The 18620-nt window shown below is 39.7% G+C and overlaps 1 protein-coding gene across 1 annotated transcript; it reads left to right on the top strand.

Moving 5' to 3' along the window:
- Positions 1-3331: 3331 nt before the first annotated feature.
- Positions 3332-17021, top strand: lrrc3ca (leucine rich repeat containing 3Ca). The gene is made up of 2 exons (XM_038296790.1): positions 3332-3853; positions 15205-17021. The coding sequence occupies exon 2, from the start codon at positions 15287-15289 to the stop codon at positions 16079-16081; it is 795 nt and encodes a 264-aa protein (XP_038152718.1). The 5' UTR covers positions 3332-3853; positions 15205-15286; the 3' UTR covers positions 16082-17021.
- Positions 17022-18620: the final 1599 nt, after the last annotated feature.

Below are 18620 nucleotides of genomic sequence, written 5' to 3'. Positions count from 1 at the left end.
GTATTAATGCTTATTACTCGAATAGAAATATAAATCCTACTGTTTAAAAACACTTTTGTAGAAGTCAGAGGATCAATTTAAGCTTTTTACTCCAGTAAAAGCATAAAAGTACAATTTTTAAAACTACTTAAAGTATAAAATTAAAAGTTATGCAGGAAAAAATGTTAAGGCCAGAAGCTTTCCTGCTCTACCCTATTAAAGGAACATTTTTCTACAATTCTGGATGATAATTTCCTTATACTTCATCTTTTTTAGTTTTCTAACTAATTGTAACAGTGTCACATTTAACTTTGCATCATATTGAAAAACTCTTTATTTTGGTATGTGGTGAACAACAAGTTGGAGCAGCACTGAGTCCAACCACAGCGAAAATGATTGTCTCAATGAAACTAATTATTTAAATACCAACAGGTCATAAAGAAATGAGCTTATATGAAACAAAACTATTTAATCTATTTTGAAAATATAAGCAGTATAAAGTAGAGATAATTGCAAAACTATGTAAGGAGTAGAAATAAAAAGTTGTCTCAATAAAATTACTCCAGTAAAGTATAAATAGCCAAGATTTCTGCTTAAATAAGGTAACTAAGTATTTGTAGTTTGTAAATTGACACCTCTGCAATAAGCATAAAAGTAATTATAAAACATTTGATGGATGCAGAGGAAAGATAAAGAAATAAACAGAAGCCGATATATATGTATGCACAAGTCAATAGATAACATGGAAAGAAGAACAAATACATTTGTAAATAAAACAAGAGGAAAATGTATGTTCAACAAAAGACATAAATTAAATCCATAGAGGTATGAGCATATGATTATAAAACTGTGCTCTTTGATCAAAATTAAATTATAATAATGCAGCTTTTAAAATAGCGATGATAATAATAATAATATTAAATACAATCGTCATTTATTATCAACCCTGCAAGCCAAGATCCTTAAAGGCTGAAATCTGTTAGCCAGAGTGGATAATACACCAACACAGACACACTATAAGGATTCGTTCCCCTCTAGACTGGCTGGGCTTTTCTGTTGTCAACTGAAACAAAGAGATGCAGTTATAAATAAATAAAGGTAATGATATTATAGTTAAAGAGAAGGAGCTTTAGAATGCCATCTTAAGTACAGAGGTGGCAGCTGCAGGTTGTTGTGACGCTTCATTTATCGATTGCATCATGAGATACAGCTATACAAGTTAATGCAAACACACAATTAGATCTATATGATCTAAATGAAAAATGACAATAAGCACACAGTTTAACATTTTTTCAAATGATTTATGTTGCACTGTTCTAAAACAAATGTCATCTCAAGCCCCAAACAGCTTGACTTACAAACCATCAGTTTAATCCAATCACAGACAAACTGTAACGTACAGGATTATGGACCCAGGAAACAGCTCAGAACGGTAAGTGGAATGCAATAGTTTTTATTTATAATGGAAGGCGCAGGGGGCGTTCAGGCGGCTCTCAGTCAGGAAATCCCCTGTGGCGGAGACAACAGGTTAGTGATCAGCAATTAGAGAACTAGAGGGGAACTGAGGCTGGATCACTAACCTGTTACTGGGTCGCAGAGTGGGCGATTGGCACCGCTTAGGGTCCGGGGCAGGAGTCCGTGTGATGAAGGGGCTTGTGGAAACGGCGGCCGTTGAGCGGCGGATGATTAGCTGAGGACTGAGACCGATGAGCTCCAGAGACAGTTCGTTTGTGGATTCAGAGGTGGGGTCCGAGCGAAGGTACAGAGGGGCAATCCGGAAGAGAAGTCCAGGTCCGTTCGAGGGTCCGTTTACTGGCAGGTTGAGAGAAGCCAAGAGTTAGGCAGACTAGGTTACTCACTGGCTGAGTGGGGTTCAGGCTCAGAGGCAGGCAATCCAAGGCAGAACTGGTTTGGATTCAGGGCAGGCTGTCAGGATCAGATAAGGGGTCTGGCAGGCTCGGAGAAAAAGGCAAAAACAGGTCAGGTAACAGGTAGGCAGGCAAAAGGTAGATAAGCTGGAAGGTACTCAAAAGTTGGTTTGAGACGATCTGGCACTGGGAACAGATCCAAATGAGCTATATATAGAGGTGGGACCAATTAGAGACAATTACAGGCAGGGTGGAGTGAGCAGGTGTGAGGAGTTGGAGATTAAGCCAGCACCAGTGCCGAGATCGTCACACAAACTCAAAAAGAGTTTGATCCAAAGTATAAAACAATCCTGTCAGCTTTGTTTTATTAAGCAAGATATTAAAATGTTTTCTGCTTTATGAAACCCAATATATTGCACTCCACTTTCTGACTTTGCAGCTATGATTTATAGATCCCTTGCCCAGAAAAATCAGACTACCTTTTTGTGTGCTATATATGCTTTATATGTGTTTTGTTTTGTGAAGTAAAATAGAAAAAAAAGTTTAATAAAGTTAGTTTTGCATTTAAAACACTTTGATCAAAACAGATCAAAAGTAGCATGAGTCTTAAGTTCATTTTCAGAACTTTGAGAACAGATATTTGAGCAAGTATTTAGCACACTTTTCCATTAAGCCCTCCCATTAAAAATGTTTTTTATTGGTCTGATGTAATATTCTAATCATAAATATGCTGTTTCCATTAGCTCTAATTGGTAAGAATTAACAGAAATAAATGCTTTAAAACAATGTTGGTAGAATTGATCTATATAAGAGGTTTTATTTAATGAATTGAGCTACTTGAATAAATGAACAATTTCGTAATAAATATGACTTTATAACCAACATGATTAAAAGTAGATGGTAGTGCAGTTAACTCTCAGCATGTACATACAGGAGCGCATTAGTTCTGCATCAGCCAACAGATTTGTTCTAACAAAGCATGCCTCACACATTTTATTAAGACACTTCAAATGGTTTAAAGTGGGGCATTATATCTAATTTAAAGTGCAGCGAAATATGATTTTATGTGCATTACAGTTAATCATGAAAATCTGACATCGCCAGGGAGAGTCTGGGTGGAGGATCTCACTTTATTGATTTTAATTCCTTTAATACCTTGGGCCTAGAGCTGCTTGGCTGACTCTTTCAGGCTGGTATACGTCTGTTTTTATAGTGAATTTGATTTGGGCTTCCTTATCGCCTTGCAGCAGGCAGGAAGAGGGGGGGGGGGGGGGGGGGGGGGGGGGGGGGGAACCCCCCAGTTCTGGCAGCAAAGCAGCATGTTTGAAACAACAAGCAATTTTTTTCAGATCAAACATGATTAGTGTAGGCTGCAGACCCAAACGCTCCATGTGTGAACATTGCATGAGATCATTCCTCAGTGAGCGTGTGGGAGGGGCGCGCTGACCCAGTGGCACCTGATGCACGAATGCACATCAGGGCCCACTTCACTCACAGGAATCAGCACACCCCTTTGAATGAATGCCTTCAGCTGGACAATTACAAAGGCTATTTACATTAAATTTCCCCTGCCGGAGCTCAGCCCTCTTTTCAGCCGCAGCTGCAGAGAAGCAGCCCAGCCTTCAGTGTGCGCTCACTCTCAATTCACCGCGCGTCCTGCGCCTCCTCTCTGTTTCGTTTACTGTTTTTTTATTTATTATTTGACCAAAACCTTAGGCAGAAGGCTATAACCCCAGGACTGCGTGTTCACACCCCGAAGGTTTTACGGTTGCGTGGAAACAACGAGGTTTGACACAGTGGAGGGAGTCTGGGAGCGTTTCCAGAAGCGCGTCGCTGTTGCCGGAGCGGCTTTGGGCACAAGTTTAAAGAGCGGCGGAGGAGGAGGAGGACTTGTTGGGAGAGGAGCAGATCACAGCTCATACCGATCCGTGGGCTGATCTGGAAGGAGTCATTCCTCCTATTCCGAAGCACACCATGGAGAGGAGAGCAGGAACGGGAATAACGACGTGAGTGTGCGCGAAACTGCGCGTAATGGTTCCCCCCCGCGGTGTGTGTGCGTGCGCGCGCGCGTGTGTGTGTGGCCTTCAGCTTGAAAATTACTTTCTCTTAACTGTCATTCCAAAAAAAAAAAAAAAAAAGTAAGACTCATTAGTCAAATAACGTGAACTCTAATGGATCCATTTATTTATAATAATTGTATGGATATACACCTGCATTGTAGCATGTAGACAATCATTTAGCTTATTTGAATAGTTAAACATTTTTAAAGCAATGCAAAAATTCAATGTCTGTGCCAAAGTCCCCAAAAAACTGTGGATTTATCATAGTTGTCGGTTATGAAATATTTCAAGTGGCATAAATCCAGTTTTTCTCATTTTTCTTTTCATCTTTTTTGTTTCAAAATCCTTCAGTGAATCCATTAAGAAGTCTGATCCATGCATTAAACCTGCCTGTTTTAGCACCATAATAAATATTTGCTGCATTTCATTTGCTTGGAGTCCACATAATGGCTCTCTTATACAAGCGGTGCCAGTGGCTTTAACAGAGTAGACCCTGACAGCAGTGAATTATGAAGCCAGTCTGACCTGTGGCTGTGAGAGGCCTCTATTTATTCCAGAGCGTAGAATTTCCTGCGTAAATTAAAAGCAGCATAAATAATGACAGCAAAAGTCCATAAATTAAGGAAATGCTGGCAAAGCCTCCATCTGACATATTGCCTTTGCTGTTTATGATGCCCCACCCTGCTTCTTACTGGGTTAATACTCCCCGTCTTTCTGCCTTATGTGTGTTGATCTCATCTAGAAGCGACTTTGCCTCCATCTTCAACCACTCTTTTTCTTGCCAGCTGCCTTTTGCTGCTGGCTTGAAATCATTTGCCCTTTTCCTCGATATCTCATTAGTGTCTTGCAGTGTTCTCTGTGTTGTCACTGTAATCTTACCCCTCGCCTTAAACCCCTTTGATATCATTCTTTCTCCCACAAGCCTGCGCTCATGTGTCCGATTTCACTTCTTGTTCACGTTTTTCGCCTCCTCCTCCTTCATCAACAGCCCTCTTGTTCTGCACCCCAATTATCTCTCGGCGAAATACCAGACTGGCAAACAACAGGAAAGGAAAACTACTCTCTTTTTGCTGGAGCCTAAATTTAAATGTAAAATAAATACTTGTGTGTGTTCAGATGCTTTGACCGTACTTCTATGTAGTGAGACATTTTATCTCAGCCTTGATGGAGATTGAGAGATACCTTGCTATACAAAAGTGTTATTGACAAACAACAGAGGTGAAAATCTAATTAAATTCAGCCTTGATTTGGCATTTCCTTTGCCTTTAAATCACTAAGAGCCCATTAGTTGTGTATTCCAATCATTAAAGTGATAAATTTCACTGGCAGGTTGAGAATACGGTCAAGGATTGAAAGACCAGCATGAATTATAACAGCTCATAACTGATCTACTCTCAGCAACGCGGTTAATCTATCTGAAAAGCCAACCTCTGTGTTCTGGTGATCTATAGCCTCAGAATAAGTGGGTTTTTTTTCTCCATTGGGTTTTAGTGAAAAGATAATAATAAAAAAAAAGCATACCTCTAAGTTTTAGTGATGGCTTTGGATTTGGATTCATCTGTTACCACTGTCTAGATTCTTTGAATGGAAAACTTGAACTTTTGCGAGCCTAACTATAACTACAAAAAACTCATCAAGCTTTTCTTCATTAGGTGCAGAGAATTTGGTTAGAGTTTATTAGAAGATGGAGGGAACTAAACACTGAGTAATTCCAGAAGAAAATGAGTTAGAGGGAGCCAGATAACAACTCTAAGCCATTATATCAGGGATGGTGAGCAGAAACTTGCACAGGTCTTTGAGGAATCCTGTTTGCACCAAAAAAAAAAAAAAAAAACATTTATCATTTGTATTCCTTTTCATAAATATACATTGTTATTTTGTTCTATTACATAAAAACCAGTGGTGGCTTTTGAGTTTTTTCCAGGGGGGACTATAGATCAAAATAGACGTATATCAAAAAACAATCAAACATATACTAAGTTATCACACCAGTATATTTATATGAATTCCAACAACAAAAAACATTATAAAAAAACTTTATAGACACAAAACATAACTTCATGTACAGGTTTACTTTTTGTAGATAAAGGATGCCCTTATCAGGCTTTGTAAAGGCAAATCTGTGTTTTGCATTTTCCAATATTGTGTCACAAACCTAAAAAAATATTGTTAATTTAATTTATATTAAATGTATTTTCTGAGAATGTGTTTATTTAAGAGCTACTATGCAGATTAACAAACATCTAGAAAAAGTAGGCTATATTCTATTATTTTCCATGTGAATCCCAGATTGTTCATTCTTCTTTCCCTTTTCAAAAAGTTATTTAAATCAGTCCTGCCTGTCTTTATCCATGCTGCTCCTATTTGAAAAAGGAGGCAGGGAAAGCAGAATAAAGCATTAGCTTGCTGCATGCAGTTAGCCAAGCCTGGGAGCCAGGGGCGTGCATACATAGACACTAGGTGGTGCTAAAGCACTAGGAAGTTTGCCCTTTATCAACGAAAATGCCCTTTTGAAACAAATTTTTCTTTTAATTATTATTATTAATATTATTAAGATTTTACTGAGGTCGGTTTTTAAATTATCTTTTGAAAACCTGAGCCAATAAAAACGACTAAAACAATGCCCCGAAATGAGCCACCTCCTTGCATACACCCGACCAGCCTATCTCTCTTCCTTTGTCACGTGACCTCGCGCGGTCGCCCGCAGGGCATGCCAGATGCGCAGCATCATAGCAGTTCAGTAAGCGTCTTCAGATAGCAGAAACGGTCGCTGCCAGGCTGCTTCTCCCGTGCCCAATTAGCCAGGTAATATACAGATCAAGCTAAATAATTTTGTTGTGCATTAAAATGTCTCATTCAGCAGCACCAAATAAGCATTTTTGCCGACTGGTCACCTGATAAACTAGTTAGGCTAGATAAAGTTTTACACTGTAGCCCAAGTCAATGACAGATAACGTGAGGACGACCACATGGGCTACAAATAATTTCGGCAGAGTTTGCAATTGCAAATCTATGTGTTACGACAAACGTTTTATGTTGTATAGGTTTTGTTAGGCAACATAAATTAACACATTTTGTAATTCAAATTTTTATTGATTTCTTGCATATTGTCAAATAAAATACGAACATGAACAGTAATGAACAGAAAAAACAGAAGAAAAAAAAAAAAAAAAGGCTGGTGCACCCCTCCCATCAGGATACAGCTGTACATATGCATGTCACAGTGATAATTCAAAAACTTATAGTATCTGGGAAAAAGTTAGTCCAGGAAAAACAAGAAGCTTTATCCAACCAAATTACACAGAAGCCGTAGTCCTTTTCACAGAGTCCCAGAAACTTTTCCATTCCATGTTCTTGTTCCCTTCTATGTTGTAGAGCATGGTTTCATAGGAAGCTGTGGTCGTAATTGATTTAATCCACTCATTTAGCTCGGGACGTTTTGTAGTCTTCCAATGTCTTAAGATGATCCTACAGGCTGTCACCAGACCGACCACCACAACTGTAAAAGCTCCTTTTGGGGTGTTCGACATTTGAGATCTGTCTCCCAGTAAGCACAATTCTGGAGTCTGAGGGATCTCTGAACCAAGCCATGCTCCCAGAGTTTCCAAGACTTTAGTCCAAAACGATGAAACCAGAGAGCAGTCCCAAAAACAATGGATATATGTGCCCACCTCTTTCTTACATTTCCAACACATATTGTCTGACATTATTTTCATTGCATGTAGCCTAGTAGGCGTATGATAATATCTGTGTAGAACCTTATACTGTATAAATTTACTTCTGGCCTCCTTCACATATTTACCACTGTCTGACAAAACACTCAACCATTTTTCTTTTGTATATTCTATTCCCAGATCTTTCTGCCATAAAAGTTTGATATTTGACGATTCACCACTTAAATCATAACTTATCAGCTTATAAAATTGTGAGGTAGAGTGACGGTCACGAGGCAACCTAATATAGTTCAATATCTCATTTCCTGCAATCTTTTTAAACTTTGAGGTAACACGGTGTCTCATCTGTAGATATTTCCAAAAATTTGCTCTACCTTCCAAATTAAATGCATGAGTAAGTTCGTTAAAGGTCATGAATTTCCCGTCTTTATACAAATCACCAATGGTGCATATACCGTGTGAATGCCACTGCCTCCAAAACACAGGTGTTTGACCAATACATATAGCAGGATTATTCCAGAGAGACGCATATTCCTCTAGTTGACGTGGAAGCTTTAACAATTTATGTATCTTTGACCAAACTTTACAAGAATGAACATAAACTGGGTTTGTTGTGTCGTTGCTTTGAGATAATTTGTGTTTTGGGTCAAACGGCGAGCAAATATCCCTTTCAAAATGTAACCAGTCCTGTCCGTTCTCACCTTCCCAATGCTTAACTAATTTAGCCATCTCAAATGACAAACAGTAGAGCTTTGGATCCGGAAGTCCTAGACCACCCTTATCTTTAGGGGCATACAATTTTTCTAGTTTTATTCTCGGTCTTTTACCTCCCCACAAAAATAGTTTTATCAAATTTTCATACTTTTTAAAAATATCGGGTGGGATTGTAATAGGAAGCATCATAAGCACATAGTTAAACTGAGGGGCAGTAATAATTTTTATGATATTAATCTTACCCCATAACGTCAGCTTTATCTTTTCCCATTTTTCAAAGCTTGTTTTAATTTTTGAAAGAACCGGATTGAAATTGAGTGACGGTAACATTTCTAAATCCCTACTGAGTCTAATCCCAAGATACTTCATGCCTTCAGGTGTCCACTTGAATTTAAAATCTTTGACCATGTGTGAGTTACATAAAGAGGACAATGGCATGGCTTCAGATTTAGCCCAATTTATTGAGTACCCTGAGACCTTTGAATACGTATGTATTGTGTCCATTAGGTGCGGTAAGGATTTAAGTGGATGAGTTATAAGTGATAAAATATCATCCGCGTATAACAACAGTTTGTGTTCTTGTTGTCCCCACAATATCCCTATGATGTCTTTATTGGTCCTAATGCTCACTGCCAGAGTTTCAATAAACATAATGAATAGCAAAGGGCTAAGAGAGCAACCCTGACGGGTCCCACGTGATAAATTAAAAAAGGATGATATAGTACCATTTGTTAGGACTGCAGCCTTTGGTTCCTTGTACAGTATTCGGACCCACTTAGTAAAAAAAGGTCCAAATCCAAAGTTTGAGAGAGCTGAGAAGAGAAAACTCCATTCCACTTTATCAAACGCCTTCTCCGCATCTAAGGAGATGGCAACGACTGGATCCTCCTTTGACTGGCTTAGCCACATCAAGTGTAACAGTTTTCTAATGTTATCAGAGGAGGAGCGGCTTTTCATAAAGCCAGTCTGATTCTGATGGACAATGCTAGGGATGACTTGCTGTAAGCGCACAGCCAGCAGCTTGGTTAATATTTTACAGTCCACGTTTAGTAAACTGATTGGCCTGTAACTTGCTGGGTCTGTGTTATCTCTATCTTTTTTTGGAATCAAAGATATTAATGCTTCATTAAAAGTAGGGGGCAGCTGTCCTCTCTCAAAAATCTCTTGATATACCTTTTGTAAAATTGGAGCAAGAATGTCTATGTACTCCTTGTAGTATTCTGCTGGGATACCGTCGCAACCGGGGGACTTCCCCATCTTCATTCCTAAGATTGCCTTTCTAATTTCCTCTTCTGTAATTGGTGCTTCCAACCTGTCTACATGTTCCTGTGATATTCTTGGAAGATTGAGTTTGGATAGAAAAGCATCACTGTCTTTTGCATTTGTCTCGTTAACCACTGAGGATGTATATAGTGTTTCATAATATTGTTTGAAGACACTGTTAATATCCTCTGCCGAGGTTACTAAAGTATCTCCTTGTTTAATGGCAGGGATTGTGTTCAAAATATCCTGTTTTTTAACCTGTCTTGCCAATAATCTGCCTGTTTTTTCCCCTCCCTCATAGAATGAAGTTTTTAACCTGAATAAGGAATATTCCACTTTTTTGTTATAAATTTCATTTAACTGAAACTTGAGCCCACAAATATCCCGATAAAGTAAGTCATCATAACACCTAGCCAAATTGTTTTCTTTAAGTTTAATTTCTCTTTCCAATTCTTGAATTTTACACAAGCTTTCTTTTTTCTGCCATGAGGTATATGCTATAAGTTTACCCCTCAAGAACGCCTTAGAGGCCTCCCAGACAGTTTGAACATGCTCTGTACTGCCAATATTTATTTCAAAAAAGTATCTCAGGTCCTGTCCCAGCTGTTCTTTAAAGGATTTGTCTTGTAAGATTGAAACATTCATTCTCCATCTCGAGCCTCTTATGTTCCCCAGTCCTAATCTTATACATAATTCCGTAGCTGCGTGGTCAGTAAGCGCAATAGTTTTAATATCACAGCTTCGCACACTATTTACGATGAGTTTTGAAATTAAAAACATATCGATCCTAGAATAGGATTTATGACAATGAGAGTAAAATGTGTACTCTCTTTTAGACGGATTAATTAACCTCCAAACATCCACTAGTCCTGCATCTTCCTTTAACATATGAACTGCATCTCTTCCTTTAGAGCTAGGTGAACCTTTTAATGTACTTTTATCAAGAACAGGATCCATAACCTTATTAAAATCCCCTGCTAATATTGTTTGTCCTTCCATATTGCCTAGTACACTATTTATATTGTGAAAAAAATTGGGGTCTTCCTTATTGGGTGCATATATATTGCAAAGTATAATCTTTACCCCTTCTATCATTGCTTCAATGCAAACCATTCTTCCTTCTGTGTCTTTAACTTCTTTTATTAGTGAAAACTGAACAGTCTTTTTAATAAGAATAATTACACCATTGCGAGCACTTGAGTGAGAGCTATGAAAGATATGTCCTACCCAGCCTGCTTTAAACTTGGACTCTTCCCCTTTATTTAAATGAGTTTCTTGGAGAAATATTATGTCGGCTTGATTTGTCTTTAAATAAGCCAGTATTTTGCGCTTTTTGGTTGGATTTCTACATCCATTAATATTCCAAGATGTTAATTTTATATATTTCCCAGTCATTAAAAGTTATAGGTTGATACACGTTTTAAACCTGCAACAAAACATTTTTAACCGATAATTTCTTTGCCTGCTCCCCCTGATACCCAACCCGCTCTGTGAGTGCACCCAGCCAAAAAGAAAACTATTTACATGACCAATGAACTTTCCCATCATGTAAACGAAGAAGGAAAAACTATATGAAAAATAAAAACAACTTAAATCCTACTCTACTGCCGCCGTCTACTGCAGCTGAGGAAAAAAAAAATCTTATTAGGTCCGTGGAGCTCTGCTTCGCTCTGTTCATGATGACAGGCGGCGGGGCCCGCCCCCCGACAGTCAGACACAGCATCTTCTACGGGGCTCTTAGGATTTGCAGAAGTCGGTTGAATTTGGGGTGTCCTCCCCCTGCTTGTTCTCCTCCCGGCTCTCCTCGTTGAAAAACTTCTCTGCTGCTTTCGCCGAGCTGAAGCTCATATTTTTACCCTTCCAACTCACGCGTAGCGTGGCTGGAAACGCCAAGGTGTATTTAGCTGTGGCTCCTGCAGCTTTCTTTTCACGGCAGTGAAAGCCTTCCTCTTCTCCGCCAGCTCTTTAGTCATATCTGGAAACACTGACAGCCTGCACCCTCGCCACTCAAAACCGCGTTTCTCCTTGGCTGCCATAATCACTTTATCCCTCGCTGATTGCCTGAGGAATCGATTGAGAACCGGTCTCGGGGCTCGGTTCGGGTCAGGTAGCGGTGCGAGGGCCCGATGAGCTCGCTCAATCTCAAACTCGGCATCATCACTAACTCCAAGCCCCTCGGTTAACATCTTCCGAACACAGCTCAAAAGTTTCCCATCATTACCGATAGTCTCTTTCAGCCCAATAACTCTCACATTATTCCTCTTACTGTGATTTTCGAGAACTTGCATGCGGTTCATCATGGCTTCCATTAGTTTGCTTCCCTCACTACCTGCGGTGTGCAGCCGCTTCGAAGTGTCCTCCAAGCGGGAGATGCGTGTTTCAGCCTCCGTTAGCCTTTCTTGCATTGCTGCCACAGCTGTATTCAATTCCGACGTCGTCTGTTTTATTGTTGAGACATCAGCAGCTACATTTTGTAGCATGGTACTCATTTTAACCACTTCTGAGAACAAACTCGCTAAGTTAGGAGGAGATGTCTCCCCCTGTACTTCCTCATGTGGAGGGCTGTTGCGGGTCACCGCACGGCCTGTACTCTTTGCGTGTTTCGTTGCAGCCATTGCAGGATTTGAGTGCTTTTTCCAGAGAAAAGGAGTCCTCAGCCCACACCGGCACCTCACTTACGGAGAACGATATCAAATATGAGCCCCTTACTATAATATAGTTATCTAATTACATGTCGGGGACGGAGAGCCTTTAGCCAGCTGCCATCTTGTCCGCCTGCCCACGTGACTCCAATTAACACATTTTGGTCTCTGTACTGTCTTAATTGTATATTGATTTAGTAATTGCAGTACAATGCCAAGAAAGGAGGGTTAATCGTATTGAAAAATCTTAAAAAGCTGTTCACATTTTATTTTTAAGTGGTTTGTACAAAATCAGCAGGTATTAAAATAGCTATTATTTTGTAGGCTACCATAAGTCATATCCACATGACAAGACTTCCAGTCATGTTGCCCTAATAGCCCATTTTTTAAAATTATGTGGCACATTTGTTAAAGCTATAATTATTATTATTATTATTATCATTATTATTTTCATGATGGTTATTATTATTATATTGTAGCCAGTCACAGCAGGGAAGCTCTATGTCATCAACATCTACCAGGACAGGAGATGAGGAAGAGTTCAGGGAAGACACAGAGACAGAAAAAGACCAGGATGAGGGAGAACAGATGGATGAGGGAGAACAGATGGGTGAGGGAAAACAGGGAGATGAGGCAGATGAAAGAAGAAGAAAGATGAGCAAGTGTACTACTTTAAAGTAGTACGCTTTAGTCTGTTCTGTTGGTGGTGTGACTTTTTTCCATCGAAAACTCACGTTTAGAGAATGTTACAAATAAAAGTCAAATTTTATTCAACATGCGTGTGTATTTTTTTTTATAATTAAGTGTTCCACGTGCGTTAAAAGTGCCCCCCCCCCTCCTGAGCACCTGCCCCCCAAAATGTCTGTGCACGCCTCTGCTGGGAGCTAAACCAGATTCTGGAAAAAGATGTTTCTTGCGCCATGTCTCTCTCTCCCTCTCTTTCCAATGCGTCTTCAACTCCTGCGACTCAACCTGTCAATCACCCAAAAAACGTCAATAGGTAAACATTTTTGCACCCTAGGGTGGAAGTACATTAGCCTGGGTGCCATTCCGAACTTAGTCCCGCCCACAACGTTTGAGGTCGGGAAGTTCGGTCTGGCATTGCTCAGTAGTAGCGCGAGTATGCTCGCACAACATCTGGCGGGCCAATCAAATTGTCAGGGCGGGCTTTATACGATGATGGACAGATGATCAACAGTAACGTAATCAACCACGTGACCAAAGCGCGCTTGGGTGACAACAACAATGGCTGCCGCCGGAGAGTTGAGGTGAGTAGATTCTGCTATTAGGTCTGTTCTAGAAGATATCGACAGCAAATTAATTTTAAAAGAGGAACAGAGAAACGCGATCAAGGCTCATCTTCTTATTCTAGGCTTTGATTTTTGTTGACAACAACTGTGCCTGGCTTAACATACGTCACACACTCCGTTGCTCTTATTGGTTGTAGGTCTATCCAATTGAGTGCAGAGGCATTTTTTTTTCCTGGTTCGTTCAAAACACGCCCCATAATCACAGCTCTATGGAGCAGTATCAGACTCATATTCTGACTAGAATTTAGTAGGACTACGTCAGGCTAGAAGTACATCACCAATCCAAAACGCTTTACTCATCATTAACGATTAAATATTTATTTTGCACATCTAAAAAATATGTATTTATATGTTTTGAAATATTAAAAATTTTAATTTAAAATGAAAATTAAATAATAAAAAATATAGATAATTTTTTAAAAATATATCTTAATAAGGGTCATTGAGTGGTTGGGGTGGCGCCCTTGCTCCCTCTATTGGTCAGCCGCCACTGCATAAAACACCGAAAAGGCCATTTCAAGATGCTTGTTGTGACAGTTAAAAGAAGGTCAAAGGTGTCCAAACTTTTATAAAAGCATGAAAATGGAGAATTTGAAGCTTCATCTGCCCTTTGAAACAAACCTTTTATCAGTTTGCAGTGTTTTCAAAAACAAGGCATGACATCTGCTAAGTGTTTTTACAGCAAACACACAAAAGCAGCTCTGTCCTTAACCCCCTGTTGTCATGTGATGCTTCAAGGTACACTGAGGACCGTTTCATTTCATCCTGGCCAGCAGATCTTGCCCAGTCTCTTAGCATTTAGAAGAAATTACCAAGCGTGATTGAATTACTTTTTTTCTGTTTTGTCTGAGCACAAAGACAGGGCATCACATTGTCAGGTTTGTTGGCCTAGTTGCTGTTTACGATGTTAGCATTTACCTCAACAAAGGGATTGCATGGCCAACGGTGATGCTACACTCACTGAAAGAGTTTTCTTTAGGAGGATTAGTAACAAGATAGGCGGTAGTCCTGATCAGCTATTAATGAAGCGTGATGGGGTGAGTAGACCTGCAATTTTCAATGGGTACAAAAATTAACTATTATCTATAGGACATATAAACAAGTTTTTTGTTAGTTTCAATAAAGACATCATAGGGATATTGTGGGGACAACCAAGCCTTTCAGAGACTCAGTCAAAGGATTGAAAGGAAGAGTATTTTAATGATTAGCAAACTGGAAAACAGTTAGCTCTGAAAATGTGGCCAGATTTAGATCAGGGTTCAGCTTGTAACATTTTGTTTCACATGGTGTCAGATCACTATGCTAATGCTAGGGTCTGAGTACTGAAATAGCCTTGCACTGCAGGGTTGTCAATTATAAAGCAGGCAGAGCGACACCGAGGATTTTTCTTTGCTAGTTTATTGTGCAGAGTTAAGGTCTGTGTTTGATCCTTGTTTTCTTTTCTTTCTTTTTTCTTTTTTTTTGGGGCGGGGGGGGGGTTAACAAGGTAAGTCTTTTTCTAACCCCCTCTATGTTGAAACCAGCATGCAGCTTCCCTGCTGCCTCCACGCTGCAATTAGATGAAAGGCTGAACCCCTACCAAATGACAGCCATTTTTAAAGAATGGTGTTAATCGCTTGAATACAGCACTGTATCTCATTTCATTGTTCAAAGCAAAACCCTGTTATTGACTCTGTTGTTTTTTTCCGCTGTAGGTTTGACAGCAACCGGGGCGGTTGATGTGGACTTCAGCCCTGTACCTCCGCAGTCTTCCCTGGAGCATAACCGTATCCCACAATGCCCCAAGCTGCAGTCTGGCTGCTGCGTTACTCGGTGGTCATGTGTTTGCTGTTGCACAGTTTGGTCATGATGACGTTCTGCTTTCATCACGCCGCCACCTCATGTTCCAAGAGGTGCTACTGCTCTGAGACTGAGAGCGGAGGAAAGACGATGCGCTGCAGCAACCTGCAGCTCACGGAGATCCCAGAGGACATCCCCAATGACACTCAACATGTCTACCTCGACTTTAACCTGTTAACTGCAGTTCCGACTAACGCTTTTGCAGGTTTGACCCAACTGGTTGAACTGGACCTATCACACAATGAGATAAGTCAGCTGGAACATGGTGCATTTAGAGGACTTGGCACCTCTTTACAGTTCCTGGATCTTTCTTCAAACAAATTGGTGAACTTCAACCCAGTTGCCTTTGAGGGCCTTAAAGCTCGCGCCAACCTAACAAACAACCCGTGGCAATGTGACTGCAATCTGCAGAGGGCTTTGCCCTTTGTGACCCTGGAGCCAGTCTCTCTGACAGGCATCGTGTGCCACAGTTCTGATCCACCTGACATGGGAGTCGAAGGGTTGGCCTTTATTCTGGAACCAGGAATAGACTTGTGTGGGGTGATAAAGAGGACTACAGACGTGGCCATGTTGGTTGTTATGTTTGGCTGGTTCACCATGGTCATTTCCTACCTTGTCTACTATGTCAGGGCCAATCAGGAGGATGCCCGAAGACACTTGGAGTATCTGAAATCGCTGCCCAGCCGGCAGGGCAAGTCAGAGGAGTCCTCCACCATTAGTACAGTAGTGTAGAGTTGATTGAGCCAGAAAAAGGATCTAAAATGCTTCATCATGACAAGCAGGCTTTGCATGTTTCTAGAAAGTGATCCTGAGTCTCACGTTTTGTCTGGCTGTTGAAAAAAACTAATAAAACAATTGCCCACACAGAAAACAGAGGTTGATGTAATGCAGCCTAGATGAATAATTAATCTAGCAGGAAGCCATTAGAACTTTGAGTTGATGGTCTTGCCGGTGCACTAAGTAAGTGAAAGAAATGTTTTGTTTTTTTTTGTGAGCTCTACATATAGGATATAAATGGGATATACAGTGCATGTATCTAGATGCTCCTCTTCTGCAAAAAGACCGATCATGATGCACCTATGAACAGCAATATGAATTGCTGCACAAATTGAATTAGAATGACTCTGTGTACAACTTTAACACATCAGAATCTCAGTGGTATCGAGATATAGACCAGTATAATACACATAAAATAGCATTTTCCAGGTACCATCTTCTGTAAATTTCTCGAAGTATGAGTCTAGTTAAATATTCCTACCATAGACACTTGCACAATTTGTAAATGTCACAACCACAAACTTCAGTGTAATTTCTTGGAATCTTTTGGCATAATTCAACACAAGGTAGTGAATGATTGTGAAGTGAGAAAAACCGTAAACCTTTTATTTTCTTGGGAAATATGGCACAACGCAAGGTCTCTTAATTGTTCAGTAAAGACCTTACTGGTTTTATTGGAGATCCTTAGAAAACAAACAGCATCATAAAGAGGAAACCAAGAAAGGAAACTATTAAAGCAGGGTTAGGCTTTGATCAGGGCGGACAATTCTAGTTCCTAAGGGCTGGTAAGCAGCAGCTTTTAGATCTGTCTTTGGTCCACCACACCACAATCAAATAATTGAATAATTAGTGGACTTTGGAGAATTTGACGGCATACTGAAGAGGTAATTCAGCCATTTGCCCCTGTCAATTTTTGTTTACGATAGAATTAGAATATTCTTTAGAATGCTCTTACCAATTTTTTGGCCTTATTGGAGCACAGACCTAAATCCAACTGATAATTTGTGGGAAAAAAACGTTACTCTCACTCTGTTCTGATTGAGCTGCGTTTCAATGAAAAAATTGGGGGGGGGGGGGGGGGGGGGGGGGATTCTGCAAAGTTGGTAGAAATATTCCCCAAAAGATTAGCGGCTCTAATCGCAGATTTTTGACTGAGGCCGAAATGTGAAAGGTAGAAGTTTAACTCTTCTTGGCCAGTTAGTGGCGCACTAGTGATCGACAACACTGGTTCTGTACTGTTTGCCAGTAGCCAGGTCTGCTTTTGCTGAAGCTAACCTTTGGTTAGCATTGGTGTAACCTTTGGTTCGCATTGGCAAACATTTTGCGTACTGCGTACTGCATACTGCGTAGAAGGAAAGCAGCAACCTCCACATTGCTTCTCAGCTCCTTTACTTTCTTAAGTCGGTACCGACACTGAAAAGCTTGACTGATGTTTACCCTCATTTTGCTCTTTGGTATTATTCTGTTTCTTTGTTTCAGTTTGAGAAATGTAATGCCAAGAGAAAGCCATTTCTCACTGATCTACTAGGATCTACGAACAACTGAGCTCCGTCTAATGTGACTTATAACCTACTATTATTATTGGTGTAGAATCCTTCTTGCCAAAGTTATGACTTCAAGCAGAACTAAATATTTATATATTTTGAATCCGTTAAAATATATAAAACTATTATTTACTGACTCTATTTTTTTTTCTCAGTAAAATTCTTCATCACTATCATACTGTGTCATACTGTGGATTTAATGTTGACAATGTTTTAAGCTATGACCTTTTTTACAAATCCTAACCCCTTATTTCAGATAAAAACTTAAAATATAGGTTTACTTTTCCACTTCACAACCGTGCACTACTTTGTGTTTGTCTATCAAACGAAATCCCTATTGGTAAACTTTGAAGTTTGTGATTGTAATGTCTAAAAATGTAAAAATGTTTATGGCTGAAAATACATTTTCATGGAATCCTACAATGTTTCTATATAAATCAACTTCTGCTATTTCTATCTTCTTGATTTTTTTCTAGTGAGATAATGTGGGGGGTGCAAAACGTAAAGCAACTTTATCTTTAGGATAAAAAATATTAAATATAGTAAATGTTCAAACAGTGCAAGACAGAAAAGGAGAACAGCAATCTAACCAAGGGTCATTATTATATTTAGGTTAGAAAAGTCATGACTCTTAATTCACTCAGACTAATTGCAGGAACATGAAGGACTCTCTAATGACTCTGTATCTTGTTATCTAGATCTGTGAGTCCCACTCGGCGACTTGAATTTCACTGTGGGAGACAGAGAGGTCTGAAATAAAGTTCAAAACTGTTTACCTATTGCATGTGTTATTGCAGCTCGCTTTACAGACAAGAAATTCACTTGATTTATAGATGGTGGGGAATAAAAACTAACTTAGAGGTTATTTATAATGCCAATAGGTCTTTGTCTCACATGTTTTTTCCTTTACAATGAGAACCATTAGTTTTTTATTTTGTGGTTCTAAACCT

Source organism: Cyprinodon tularosa, unplaced genomic scaffold (genome assembly GCF_016077235.1).
Source record: "Cyprinodon tularosa strain WSP-4 unplaced genomic scaffold, ASM1607723v1 ctg377, whole genome shotgun sequence".
Classification (NCBI taxonomy): domain Eukaryota; kingdom Metazoa; phylum Chordata; class Actinopteri; order Cyprinodontiformes; family Cyprinodontidae; genus Cyprinodon; species Cyprinodon tularosa.
Note: the sequence above shows the minus strand (reverse complement) of the source record. Positions and strands in the feature narration are given on the sequence as shown.